Below are 13,939 nucleotides of genomic sequence, written 5' to 3' on the forward strand. Positions count from 1 at the left end.
TCATGAGCAGTTCACCAGTTCAAAGCTGTCAAAGCATATGTAATTAAGAAGAATTAACATGAGACTTAATTAGAAAGTGTTATTTTATTCATATCTTACAAAAGCAAAGCGTCACAACATGAACTACACTAGATATAGTCGAGTTATTTCAGAATTAACCTTGTAATCTGAAAACATTCACTACACAATAAAATTTATTTCACAACTCTAACAGGTTTCATTTTTGCATACAAAATATGCTCTTTACACTGAAATACATATTATTAACAAAGCAGGTACTTAGAAGCACATACACAAAGATTGCTCAATGAAAAACGTTTCAGCAGGGAATAGATTTCCTGCAGCAGAACATCCATTTGCTGTAGATTTCCAAAGAAGCTTAAAATTAATAGAAAACTTGCCAGTGAAGACTTCTAAATTACATTCCCTTCGTCAAAAAGAAACAAAAAGCAAACAACCAAACCCCCCAAACGTTCTGGAACAAAACAAAGAGCAACAGATCATTTTGCTAGGAAACACTGTTGGAACGTGTCTTCCAGTACTGATTTTTATGTTAAAATGCCAGTCAACATTTCATGTCAAAATCCTCTTCATCTAAACACTGTATCTGTGAAAAAAACAACTATTTTTCCCCATTAGCTGCTTCACAGTTGGTTTAAGTATTGAGATAATCTACCAAGATCTTCAGTCTAGTATTTGCATGTTCATTGGAATATTCAGTCTCAAAATAATAAGTCTGTATTAAGAGTACTATAAATAGTGCATGTTGAAAATGTCAACAAATCTATAAAATAATCTATTACAATAAAAACAAAAAACCCACAAAGTTAATGTTTTGCAATTACAGAACTTAACAGAGTCAAGCTACGGAAAAATTTCAGCGCATTCCCAAACTTCCCTGTTAATACAAGTTAAAATGCTAATCACCACCTTATAATATAAGGATTTGGTTTTCAAAAAAAAAAAAAAAGTCAGTGCAGTGTAGCACATGGAGAACTCAATATGAAAACTCCTAACCGAGGACTCGATCCCACAATTCCTGACAAGTATCCCTCACTGACTCTGAGAAAGGCCTGCTTGTGCAAGGGAATCGTCAGGATCATACTCTAAAACAATTTTCCAGTACTAACTCTGGTCTTTAAATTATAGTAAATAGTATGTACAAAATTATGAAAAACTAATACGAAAATACACCTTCCAAACCTACTCAATAGACAGAAGGAAACAGATACAGTCAGGGTACCGTTTGGCACAACTGAACACACAGTATTATGTTAAAGAATTAAGAATCCTAGTCCAGAGGGTGACCCTCTGTGAAGGCCTAGGACGTCAGCATGGACCCACCCCACAGATCCCGTTGCAGAATCAAGGGGTGAACACCAAAGCCTGCTGTCACCTAAGAATCCCCCCTGCAAACAGAAGCTTGCACAAGGAAAGAAGGAAAAGTGTTTTTATCATTGTTCAACGGTTCATAGATGTTCAAGCTAATTTCCTTAGGTACTTCGAAACAGAAACAATGATATTAAGTCAGCAGTATTAAAATACTTCTGAACAACAATTTGCAAAGTTTGGGGTTAGATTTTTTTTCATACCGAGTTCTATTATTAAGAACATACGTTCCCCTGCACAGAGGATCCCCTCCTAAATGAGGGCCCCTTTTCAGCAAGATCATGCAGGCTTCTTCTTGCTACCAGCTACCTCTATTAGTGACCTAAATATTCTCCTATCTAAAATTTCATTCGGGGACATCATGGTTCAGAAGTAATTTTTCTACATCGCCAAATCATGAGCCTACACAAACAGAAAAGTCTATAATGTTTACAGGCACTGCCAATGAAAGTCCTAATGGATCAGAAACCACGTAAATGGAATGGAAGGATGAAATCTCAAACATCTGTGCACATTGGAGTTCATCTCCCAAGAGGGAGAAAGGCTGGAGCCACAAACCAAGGAGAACTTGGCTGTTGTGATCTGCATCATTCAGTATTGGAATGTGCTCCTTGGAGCACCACTATTTCAGAAGTTTCCTTGGAGTTGCAAGAGCCTAGGAACTTACATCAGCTATCAAAAGGCAAGGAAAACGACCTCTGTAAGTTACTAATTGTAATGGTCTTTAACAGTAACGTTTGTAGTTCTAATACCGTATTTTAGCCGCATTTAGATTTTAGAACATGTCAATATGTGATCAAAAGAGAGCTATAATTTCTACGTTATTCTTTGACTGGAAGCGTCATGTTACAAGACCTGTACAGGAACAGTAACTTCCAACTGGATTCTAGTTCATTCAACTTTTAGTCCTTAAAATAAAGGACTCTGTATGTTTATGCATAGGGAGTTGCTGTTTTGCTTACAAAAAAGAGATATTTTGGAATTACAAAGAGTGTCATTATGAAAAATGAAAATTACATTCTGTTTTACAAACCCACCGAAATGGATTTTGAACCAGGCCTGAAACCAAAAACATTTTTAGGAATGATAGTGTGTTATCATTCATCTTCATTACATTGGAAATACTTCAATGTCGTATTTTTGACCTCATTACTACAAGACTATGTGCAGCCAGTTCCTTCAACTGGTTACTTAGGCACGGAAAATTCAACAGTAGGTAAGTTAGGTAGTGTGAAACATATTTGGTTCCCGGATTGCTAATTCATTAAAGTCAAAATTACTTCTTAAGCTACAGTTCTCAGAAGGCTGGTTTCTCCTGCGTTGATCTTACACTGCAGTCATTGTAAGTTTTTCCATTGGCTTCAGGAAGCTTTAGCTCCCGTAACAACATAAATTTGAATAAGCCAAACATTTGCTATTCAGATTCCAACCTCTGACTTGCAGAACATTAAAAGCAGGAAGATTTTATTAACAAAACATATTTGCTGCCATATTTTGCTGATAATAAAAGGGGAATATATAAGGGAAGCTTTAATTTGTCTCAAGTAAGACAAACTAAGGTAAAAGTGCATGTCTAAATATGGGAAAAGTAACAGTTCTTCGCTTTTTTGAAACAGTACAAATTCCTGTGTAGCACATTAAGAGCTTTTATCAATTTTGCTAGGATGTTTTATTTAGGTTTATATTAAAGTGCCTGTCTGTTAGCCTAGGTGCTTCTAAAGTAAGATGTACAATATAAAAAAAATAAACATGTGCAATGGACTTCATGTACATCTTTAGTTACCATTTGCCACCTACAATATTAACCACAATGACTTCAAATGTTGTCAGCCAGTATTCCTTTGCCTACTACATGAACAGTTCAGAAAACCCAGAAGCCCTTCCCCCTATTTCTAGCACACCAAAAGGACAACAAATCTGGGGGAGAGGACAAGACAAACTGACTTCCAAGTTAGCTGAAGTTTACAATAAACTAGATTACACAACTTTCAAACATACAGGCAACCTATCAGTTGTAGCTTGGCCCAAGATAAAACTGAACAAATGATTTTTAATTTGTAAACCTCTTGTTTGTTTCTATTAGAACTTCTATCAGCAAGACAGAAGTCTAATTGTGCAAATTTTAAATATCTGTACAAATTAGTTTAAGGCAGTTAAAAATCTCACGGAATATATATTAGTTCTACAAGCTCCTTATTATGACTGTTTAAAAATTACCTCCTTTTAAAAAGGATGACATGTAAAATTTGGTAAGTGTAGTTTAAAATAAGGTGTCAGGTTTCATTTTTCCTTTGTATAACTAGTGAATGACAAGCTTTTAACTCTCCTTTTTTCTACCAGAGTTTCATTCACAATAACCTGTTATCTTCTAGTTTTGTGACGAGTTTTAAAAATAATAGTTAAATTAGTGTTTGAGCCCGAGCATGAAGAGTTTAGACTATACTAAGCAAAAACTTATTATTAACCTTCATCAGAGTAAAGCAAGTTTTACATCAAATTGAATTTGTACATGAAAGTTGCTTCTGTTTGTTTTCCCAGTTTCGAGTAGCTACATCTTTAAGGGTATGTCTGTCTCCAAAGTAACCGTATGTATCATTGCATTAACCTTTCGTATTTTATGGTTAATATATTTTGTCTTGCCTAGTAAATAGTATGATAATTGCATCCTATGTTTCAGGACACACGCTCTGCTTCTACATTTGTAGACTGTTTATTGGGATTAAGTGCAAGCAACTTAAATTTAGCAACCAAAACATGTAAACGCATTCCAATTCTTATAGCACTCGCTCAGCTTTTTTGAAAGGCTACATATAAAATATCAACCACATCTTATACAAAATTTCCCTGGCAAGTTTTACGACAACAAAGAAATAAATTTGCCTCCTTTGTCGAATTGATTAACGTGAAGATTCCTTACGGGAATGTGCAAGCTTTCCTTCAGCAAGTATGAAAAATATACTGTAATATGTTAAAAAACTAAATGAAAGCATGTTCTCAGTCAATGTTGACTATGTTGGCCTCTTGCAAAATGGCAAGCAAAGTCATACTTATTTTTACACTTACACCCACATATGTTGCACTGAAAAGGATTTTCAAATCCATGACATCCCATGTGAATAGTATAAAGGATATTGTCTGCAAAGTACATGTCACAGTGTTGGCAGTGATGCAGAAGCTGAGGGTCCTGAACCGGAAGGGTTGGAGCTGGAGTACTTGGTTGACTGTTGCTTATGCTGGGAGTACTGGTGTGGGCACTGCGATCGCTGCTGGGACCTGCTACGGGACTATAGTTCCTTTGATTGTGTGTAGGCCGAGGATCTGGGCTGGTTGGAGATGAACTCTGAGGAATATTTGCTGACACAGCCGAAACTACTGCAGGTGCAGCAGGCTGCTGTATCATGAAAGGCTTTTCATCTTGACAGGAAACAACGTCAGGAGAGGCTGGATTTTGGTTTTCGGGTGGCAAGCTAGATAACTGTCCAGCTAACGTAGAGAGCTGGTTTAAAGGATTATCTACCATGAGGTCTTGTGGATCTCTTGGCAACCCACTGCTCTGGGTTGTTTTTGTCATGGTCTCATACGCTTCAGTCTGGATATTTGGGATTTCATGAGTGAAATCATTAAGGTAGTCTGGTTTCTGAACCACCATGGAAGGTGGACTCAAATTAATTAATGCTCTTCTGCTGTACCCCAAATTGCTGGTCTTCTTCTGCAAAACCCCCCACATTTTCTTGCTGCTTAGGGAAGACCTTGTACCCTTGATAGGCACCATTTTATGTTTGCGCCTGCGGTGGTGAGATAAGTTGCTTCTGTCACTGCAGCGAAAGGAACACAATTCACATTTGTATGGTTTTTCACCAGTATGCGATCGCATGTGAGCTTCCAGATGACGTTCGTAAGCTGATGCAAAGGGACACAAATGGCATCTGTGCGGCTTCTCACCTGGAAAATTAAAATAGATTACACTATAGCATCTCAGAGTGCTTGAAAAAGGCTTTCCATGGAACAGACAGTAGCTAACTCGGAGCTGCTAATCAAACGGTTCAGCTTCAGAGTCACTGCTAGTCTTGAGTTTAGCTGGGTATTTGGTGGAAGAGTGGAGTGAATTTAGACATCTCTGCCTCACCCAAGTGACAGTAAGCGTTAAGAAAAAAAATGTGACCACAATTAGCGTTAACAGATAACCTGACTAGGAATTGCAGCAACGATGCCAAGGACTGAATGCAATGATGTTTGTGTGGTGCTCGTAACTGGATCCAAACTCTACCCCACCTATAAAAGCACATAAAAGTTGGCTACAGGAATGTCTGTACCACCAAAATGTAATCATTCTTAATGATAACTGTGTTTAAACATTGAGGGAGGGTATCCTTTCGATATCTTCCAAACATTCCTACTTTTAAACATCCTGGAACTATTGTCTAAATAACCCATGTACATGTGCATCCAACTCAAGAACTGAATTTTGAAAAAGGATCCTGTGGCTAGAGTTATTAAAGAAAACAAAAGCTAGCTAATCCCTGGACAGCTGTGTGCTCTCTCAGACATGACAGTACCAGATACTCTCCTTTCTGATAGGTAGAACTTTGCTCTTCTATTAAATGATATTTAGAGATATTCACATTAACAATTTTAAAAGTACTTAGAAAACTTTCAAACATAATTACGGGCCAACACATTTGTAACATAGTACTTTGGGACTTTTGATTTTCCTTTCAAAGACTGATCTTTTAGGAGTTTTTAGATCCAGGTCTGCAATGTTAGAAATGCCTAAAGGATTTGATGCATGTTCAGGTCCTGAAATGAAACATCATCTTATTTTCCTATCTAGAAAGCCAGGTCAATTTCTAAATGACTGTTGTGCAACTGGTTCTCTTGCCACACAGCACAACAAACTCCAAAAAAACGTGAGCGAGCTCCTTCTCTTCAGCCTTTATGGTTTTTTTTGAAGCATTTTCTACTATTTTAAATACAGGGCAATACATCTGTTTTGTGGCTTTCAAAATCCATCTAGAACAACTGTAAAAGCCAGAGATCTGAATGCAGCAAGGGCCACTATTACACTGCAAGCACTGTACAGGCCCCGTAAGATAGCATGTGACTGACACAGAAAGCCCCTCCCATGTTGAGCATCCCACAGTTTGGAATCACAACTGGGATACTGAATAGAAGATTTTTTTTTTCCTACATCACTGGCTCTTCAAGAGGAAAGAAAGCAATTTTTCTGCTACCTCTAAGTACTTTATTTGCACCAAATGAAACCATGATTTCTCCATAAGCACATATATGTATTCATATATATATATATATGTGTAAAGATCTGGAGATTTGGTACAAACACAGCGATGTAAGAAGACTGACAAACTCCCTGCATTCACAAAGAATTGACAATCTGAATGGTCTTATTTCATTCTAAACTGGTTAGACAGAGATAAAGATTTGCATCCCATGTTGCACGCCCTTAATACAACACAGCTGGTGAACTACTAATTATACTGCTGTCAGACTCAGCATGAAGTTAATTCTGCAGTAAGTTGCACTTAATAATGGTTGCGTGATCATGCCTGGGTCATAATTACTTTGGCAGATACATTGCTGCACTTACATGTTATCCAGGATGCATTATCTGTTTACTCACATTGCTCTGAGGCTACTAGTCACTATCACTTCCCTATTTTAACGCTGATTCAGTCACTCTGAGCCTTCATAGTCCATGCAATCCATCTCTTGGCCCTTTGCCACACTTCCCCACCATGCCTCTGAGCAAAACTACACTCAGGTCTTGGATCTCCTTGCCCTCAAGTGAAAAAAAACAAGAAAACCAAACCAAACTAAAAAAACCCTTCTTTGTTCTGCAGTCCCCTGTCTCTGTACAAAGAAACAAGACGGGGCTTTCTGAAGAGCCATTAAGGTAATGGCAAAATGGTGTTGCCATCAGGACACCATGCAGTGCTGTATTAAAATTAAGGATATGAAATGTATTGTGAAAAGGCAAAGGGGAAACTGAGAGTTAGTATATAATATAATATAATATATATATATAATATATAATCTGGCAGCCTGAGATTCTTGTCTATATTATAAAACTGAACAGATTGGTATAGGGAAATGAACTGTTACCATTGCACGGTTACTGGTATTTCATTAGGCATCAGACATGTTTGAACCAGTAACCTGGCTATAAAGCATTCACTGTGTGAAGGTGTGTCCAAATTGCTGAAGTTCTTTGATACACAGTAGGCTGACATCTCCTGTATCCCTCTCGCACTGCTAGCTAGCTTTCTGAAACGGAAATAATTCAGACTGCACAATTTTGCAGTAGAGTGATGTATGCCTTCGGTTTGGCTACCTTTTCCTAGCACCTTTGTGAAAGTTTCTTTGATCAAATGAGTCATACATATACCCTCTGATAATGGGAATACCTGCAGCAGCACTGAGACAATAGCCATCCCACATGTAAAGCTCCGTTCTTCTGGTATAATGCTAACAATATCATATACTACAACCATAAGAAACAACTCAAAATGTTAGTCAAGGCACAAACCCGAAGTATTATGCTTTGCCCTAAAACCCAAATTTGTGTAGCTCATGGAATGTTTGCTTCTGAATAACGACCACAGCGTCAGAGATTTTTGAGGACATTTCCCAGCATCCCAATTTTTGGTTGGAATCTTTCTTGCTTTTGTATATATTATGCTACAACCATGCCGAAATGCTCATAATCTGCAGCTGGTATTGTTCTGCTACCTCTAGTCACTTAGTGATCTCTACTCCCTAAAGTAGCAGCAGAGTAAGAAAGCATTCTGAAAACACAAAAGAACTGTTAACCTAAGATCTGAGAGCATACAAAAGGTAGACAACCTCCTAGAGTAAGAGAAGAAATGCTGACACTATACCAATACCCACATATTGATACTTAAAGAAGGAAGATTTGATTTTTTGCTCTCTAGTATGTCTAAAATTTATGACATTTATATTAAGTAACAACACATTATTTCAGTCATTCTGTTTGAGGAACTCCATGCACACCAAAGCCATCAAAAACATCTCAAGAATCAGCAAACACACAATACCAACATCTTCTAGTAGCAATTTATGTTTCCCGTCACAGTTCTAGCAATCCATCTGCTCATGTTGACAACTGGCCAGTAGTAACCGTGGACTTGGGGATGCAAGTTTTTAGATAGCAATAGCTATATACTACTGAAAAGACATGAAATTTTAAAGTTGATGTTACTTCTACATCTTTAAGTACCATTTAAAAGTCATCCTAAAGTGCTACAGTGAACCGCGTAAGTCTGCAGTACAGTTTCTCCCACTACATGACCCTCATTTCACAAGCTCAGAAATAGAAGTGCACAGCGTAAAGCTGTTAAAAGAAAAACATCTCTCGTTGTCCACATACCATATAAGGCAAAGGGTAGGTGAAGCTGTAACTGCTTTATGAAAAACTAGACAAATAAAATGCTCCATGCACACTGCTGCTTTACGGATCTGCAGCCAGCCATAGCATTAACGCTGTGTCAAATGCAGGCAACACAAGCCACAGGATTTTATCCACTATTGGAACTACACAAAATTTCCACTGGGAATCTGAAAACAGCAACAGCTACACACAGAGGTAGCTCACGGTAGCACAAGAGAAGAACTTACAAGATATTCAGAGTCTGAACCTCAGAACTCTGATTCCTAGTTGGTTGCCATTTTCTATCCCATTACACCTTGTCGAAACAAGCCAACACTGCAGGGCCAGTGCAAGGAGCACCGACTTTCCCAAAATACATCCTGGGAGTTACCGTGTAGAAGCAATAGCTCACAGCAAAGTGAGAATCTGACTAACAATAACTACCTAAAGAAAGCTACAATTACATCCAAGTTACAACAATGCGTTTCCTTCAAAGTGAGTCCCAGAACGCCACCTACCCAAGATGACTGAAATGATACACTTAGAAGTTTTGGGACAGTCCATACCAAACTGGAAACCTGTAAAAAAAATCCATTTTTTGCAGAATACAATTTTTTTTTATTATTACTCTAGTTAACAGCCATAAAGTCTTCTGTGTCGGTGTAACGGCAGGCACCAAAGTCAGACTTCACAAGGACCTTTCGTTTGTTTTCTCTCATTTGCCAAGAAGTCAGAGCTGACTTCATGAACAGTTTAGGACATTTTAACTTTTATTGCGAGTTTTGCTTTTCAGTTTTATAAACCCAGCAGTGGCAAATGCTCTTAAGCAAGCCACAGTAAGTATTTTTTCTTTTCATTACTGTTATTAATCATTTATTTGATGATATGCCCTCATATTTGAATATTCTACCAAGAAGAAAACTTTATTCTTACTACTGTTTTGTACTTCCACATCAAAAATGTTGTACAAATGAGGAGTATTTTCATAGCTAAACAACAGAGGAAGAAAAGCCCCTATAAATCTTCATGTGGCAGCACGTACATTTTTCACTTTTCTAATTAGCAAGGAAAAACTAGAAGTTACGTTTAGGGCCCTTCAATTTACACTGATGCTTTCATGCTAAACTTTACTCCCATATATAGTTATTTCAAATTCAGCAGTCTGCAATAATAAATGTAAGTAGGAATTTGCACAATTTAAATAGGTAAACGGCACACCTTTAAAAAAAGTCTCTTAAAAAAACCCCAAAAATCAGCTCTAATTGTTGAGTAACTCTAAGAACTATCACACTGCTTGAAGATGCTAACCCCTCATACGCAAATCATAACATTGAGTTAACACCACAACGCCTCACAGCAAAGTACTGCAGAATATTTCATACCTGTATGAATTCTGATATGCTCTATGAGCCGTGCTGTTCCTTTGCTGGCATAGTTGCAGTATCGACACTTTAACTTTCCATCAAATGTCCTTTCAAACCCATCCACTAACATTCCTGAGTTTTCATCCAGTGAAACTTCAACAGAAGGATGATCCAGACCATTCTGATCACCTTCTGTCCCAGCTGTGAATAATGCAACAGAGATTTCAGAAGTCGAGAATCAGTGGGATACTCTCTATTGTGCTGTGAGAATATGCCAAATATCTTTTGCTCCTGTACGCCCTTGGTCTTTAAATATACAGAACTATAAGAACAAAACCTGATTAAAACAAAGGTACGTACACATCTTTTGTGATGTGGAAACGACTATCAGAAATGTTTCCATACAATTGTAGTAGTCTGCATAATTATCTGGAATGTAAACAGTGCAGTCATTCTCAAAAAAAAAAAATTTTACAGCACTGAAATTAGCTTACCTCCCTGAAGAGTCTCTGCTTCCTTGTCTCCACTAACTGATCCAGAAATCATATTTACATGGTGAGTCTGCTGTGTAAGATATTCCTGAAAATCTTTTACAAAGTCCAAAGGTTCTGGCTTCTTTTCACCCATATTCACTCTTTACGTTTACAACCTCTTGTGCCTAGAAGGAAAAATATTTTCATAACACAAGTGTCATTGAATTTGAATGCATTCATAAAAACAAGTTTGGTTTTTAGAGGTTCTTTAAGTGAACGATTACTTTTATCATACAGCATGACTCAATGCACAAATTGACAACCATAAGGATATTGTTTTTAGAATTTTTAACTCATTAAAGATCACCAAATACATATTACTGGGGAAACCGTTTTCAGCAACAGTAACATAAGAACAACATCAAATTGGATAAAATGACACAATAATCAAAATCAACTTGTCTTTTTTTTTTTTTTTTTTTAAATGGATCGTACCTGAATTTCAGTTCCCTGCTAAGTAGCAAACATGCTCCAAAATGTACTCCCAACAGGTCAGACAGAAAGCACAGAGCACAGCTTCTCCACTTTCCCTGGAAGGAAAAAAAGGAAATGTAGGTCCATTATTCTTCCCAACCCCCATGAGTTGTAAGAAAGAAACTTGAAGAAATATATATGTTTTGAAAGACAGGTTCTAACACTCTACTGCTATAAGTTTTATTAAAACAATTACACTTCCAGCAAAAACTTTTCAAAGACTGCATCCACTCCACGTATCTCACTGAAAGGCATTTCTATCTCACTGATCATTTGAATAGTTTCTCTGGTGAACCTGTGGCTCCAAAAAATCCCAGAGTTGGGTAAGTCAGTTATGGCAACTGTAATGTTGGGGAAACCAACCGAATGTCGCTGACTAGCGAAGATGGAAAGAAGCCTTATAGAAAGCAGTATTTCATAGTTCTCCCAAAATTTTAGTTTCCTGTCCTGCATAAAAGTCTTAATCCATTTCATTATTTTGCATTGAAATAATAAAAATATTCACTAGAAGTCATTGGTCATGCTCTTTTCTGGAACTGTAAATGACAAACCTCTAGAGTCTCAATTTGCAATGAATTTGTGAAGACAAAACTTAGGATTCAGTTGGAAAGAGGGCAATGAGTAAGTCACATTATTATTCCTACAGATTATAATCAGAAATAATTTATAATGCTACATTTTCAGTAAGAATATCTTTTTTGTTTTCCAATAGCTACTAAACAAAGCATTAGGTGACCTACAAAAACTCAAGTCCTTAGTTCAAGACCACATTTAAACACATTCTCCTGTATTTTCAAAGCGTTAGTTCATTTCTGGCATCCAGATGAGTATGTTCTTTCACATCATGCCTAAGTGTGCTCAACTACTATCATTATTATCACCATTAAGTCAGTTTTGAACACATCTTTACGTTATCAATTTTGCCTACCCTCTTTCAGGTGTCACCAGCCTCGTGTAGGCTTAAGTTAGTTTGTGTTCCATTTGTTGGTGTCTCCTGCAATAAAACAAAGGTATCAGGATATGAATTAAAGATATGGAAGAGAGAAACAGGACAATGTAATGTAGAGCCCTGACCAGGCCAACTTTCACCAAATTATAATAAGAAGAAATAACAATTTAAAATTAAGCCATTCTAAATGTTGAATAGTTCAACATGAAACAACATTAAAGGTCCATATTTTCACAGAAGAATCTGTGTATCCCTTTGTGTAAGGCAGAAAAACTTATTTGACCAATTACTTTTATAATGACACTTAATTTTTAAAGAAAATTACACAAAATTTTAAAAAGCTGATTGGAGAAAAGACATTATCGTGGTGATCAACTGCATAAAACTTCCTTTCTCTACCTCATAAATTTAATTTGAAAAGAGTCATCCTTTTTTTTATGTCAATGTAGGTAAATTGCCACAATTTAAGTACCCCCTCAAACCTTTACATTTGTATGCACAAAAGAACCTTTTGTGATTTTATGTGGTATTTTTTATAGCTATACAACCAGCAGTTCTCTTTTCAGGGAATAACGATACAGATCAGATGCTTGCTATGTCGCTACTGCAAACTAGGAAATGCAATTCTAATTATGAGAAACCTGAGCAGACCAGCTCGTGTTTCATGCACTTGAATGGGCTGATCACACTAGATCTTCCTGAAGTTCTACTTATACAGAACATTTTCTGCATAGACAACTACATCTTCTCCAGCTTTATACGCTGACAGGTAGAATACTGGTTATTCATCTTCTACACAGGCGCAACTGCTGGATTTAACACTAGTTACAGTGCTGATGTGTACTAAGTTTACTGTCTAAGACGCGCCATAGGATGTGCTAGGATGAGAGGTGTTATAAATATTTTGCTAAAGAAAATAATTCAGACATGGTAAAACCAGTACTTTAACATACAGTAAGAACTCATACTGCAGTAATTATAAGAGAATAAAATAATATGACTATGACCACATGTATGCATCCCGTTTTCTTTTAAGGAATTAAGAGGGGGGGGGAAAGGGCAATGTCTCTGCCCCAGTCTCATCTTTTCCAGTGCAAATGACTTAAAATTACCATAACGAAGGAGAAAGGATCCCAAACTCTACCCAAGCCCTTCCTGCTCCTTCTCAAGGAGTTTTGCGCGTGGGAAGGGGAAGAGGAATCGCAGCGTTGGCGGTTGCCGGGCCCAGCCCCACGACCTGTCATCAGCCACGGAAAATCGCCGGTTGCTCCGCCGCCCCCTTTCCACGCCAGACGGTGTACACACGCCCCCGCGTTTCCTCCACCCTTCTCCGACGCACGCCGCCTTCACGCGTGGGCGGGAAGCGACAGGGCCACGGGAGACCTCCGCGTAAACTTGTGTCCCCCTCGGCTTCAAAACAAGGGATAAGCCGAGGGGCTGCGCCGGCCGACCCGGCCCCCGCTCCCGCGGGGCAGCGCGGCTCCCTCGTCCCGCTGCCTTTCCCCCGCCGCTGACCCACCCACTCCGCGCGGGGAGCCGACAGCAGCCTCCCCCGGCGAGGCGCCTCCGCCGCCCGGCCCCCCTCACGTCAAAGGGAGGCCCCAGCGGGGACCCCGCGGCCGCCGGGCAGGCGTGTCACGGCGGCTACTGCGGCTGCTGCCGCTGCTGCCACCCCAGGGGGTGCGGGCCGCGCTGCCGCCGTACCCCCTCACGGCGGGGGAGCGGCGAGGAGAGGGCGCCACTCACCGCCGCCGCCCCGCGCCGCGGCCGCCGCCCGCCACCGCCGCCGCCGCCATGTTTGTTGTGCCTCCCGCGGCCCGGCTCA

The 13,939-nt window shown here is 38.9% G+C and overlaps 1 protein-coding gene across 2 annotated transcripts; it reads right to left on the reverse strand.

The window, feature by feature from the left end:
• Nucleotides 1–69: 69 nt before the first annotated feature.
• IKZF5 (IKAROS family zinc finger 5) lies at nt 70–13,910 on the reverse strand. 2 transcript variants are annotated; one of them, XM_076339188.1, is made up of 6 exons: nt 13,861–13,910; nt 12,094–12,159; nt 11,127–11,221; nt 10,653–10,816; nt 10,177–10,359; nt 70–5,331 (listed from the first exon to the last, which is right to left on the reverse strand). In XM_076339188.1, the coding sequence occupies exons 4-6, from the start codon at nt 10,783–10,785 to the stop codon at nt 4,388–4,390; spliced, it is 1,260 nt and encodes a 419-aa protein (XP_076195303.1). In that variant the 5' UTR covers nt 10,786–10,816; nt 11,127–11,221; nt 12,094–12,159; nt 13,861–13,910; the 3' UTR covers nt 70–4,387. The 2 variants fall into 2 exon arrangements, with proteins under 2 accessions (XP_076195303.1, XP_076195304.1); XM_076339189.1 differs by lacking the exon at nt 13,861–13,910 and adding an exon at nt 13,227–13,544.
• Nucleotides 13,911–13,939: the final 29 nt, after the last annotated feature.

This window comes from Aptenodytes patagonicus, chromosome 5, assembly GCF_965638725.1.
Source record: "Aptenodytes patagonicus chromosome 5, bAptPat1.pri.cur, whole genome shotgun sequence".
Taxonomy (NCBI): domain Eukaryota; kingdom Metazoa; phylum Chordata; class Aves; order Sphenisciformes; family Spheniscidae; genus Aptenodytes; species Aptenodytes patagonicus.

Coding starts and splice junctions, on each gene's coding strand:
- IKZF5 (XM_076339188.1), bottom strand. CDS start 10,785: ATGGGTGAAAAGAAGCCAGAACCTTTGGACTTTGTAAAAGATTTTCAG. Junction 10,360..10,652: donor AGCAGAGACTCTTCAGGGAG/GTAAGCTAATTT, acceptor CATTATTCACAG/CTGGGACAGAAGGTGATCAG. Junction 5,332..10,176: donor GCATATCAGAATTCATACAG/GTATGAAATATT, acceptor TTAATTTTCCAG/GTGAGAAGCCGCACAGATGC.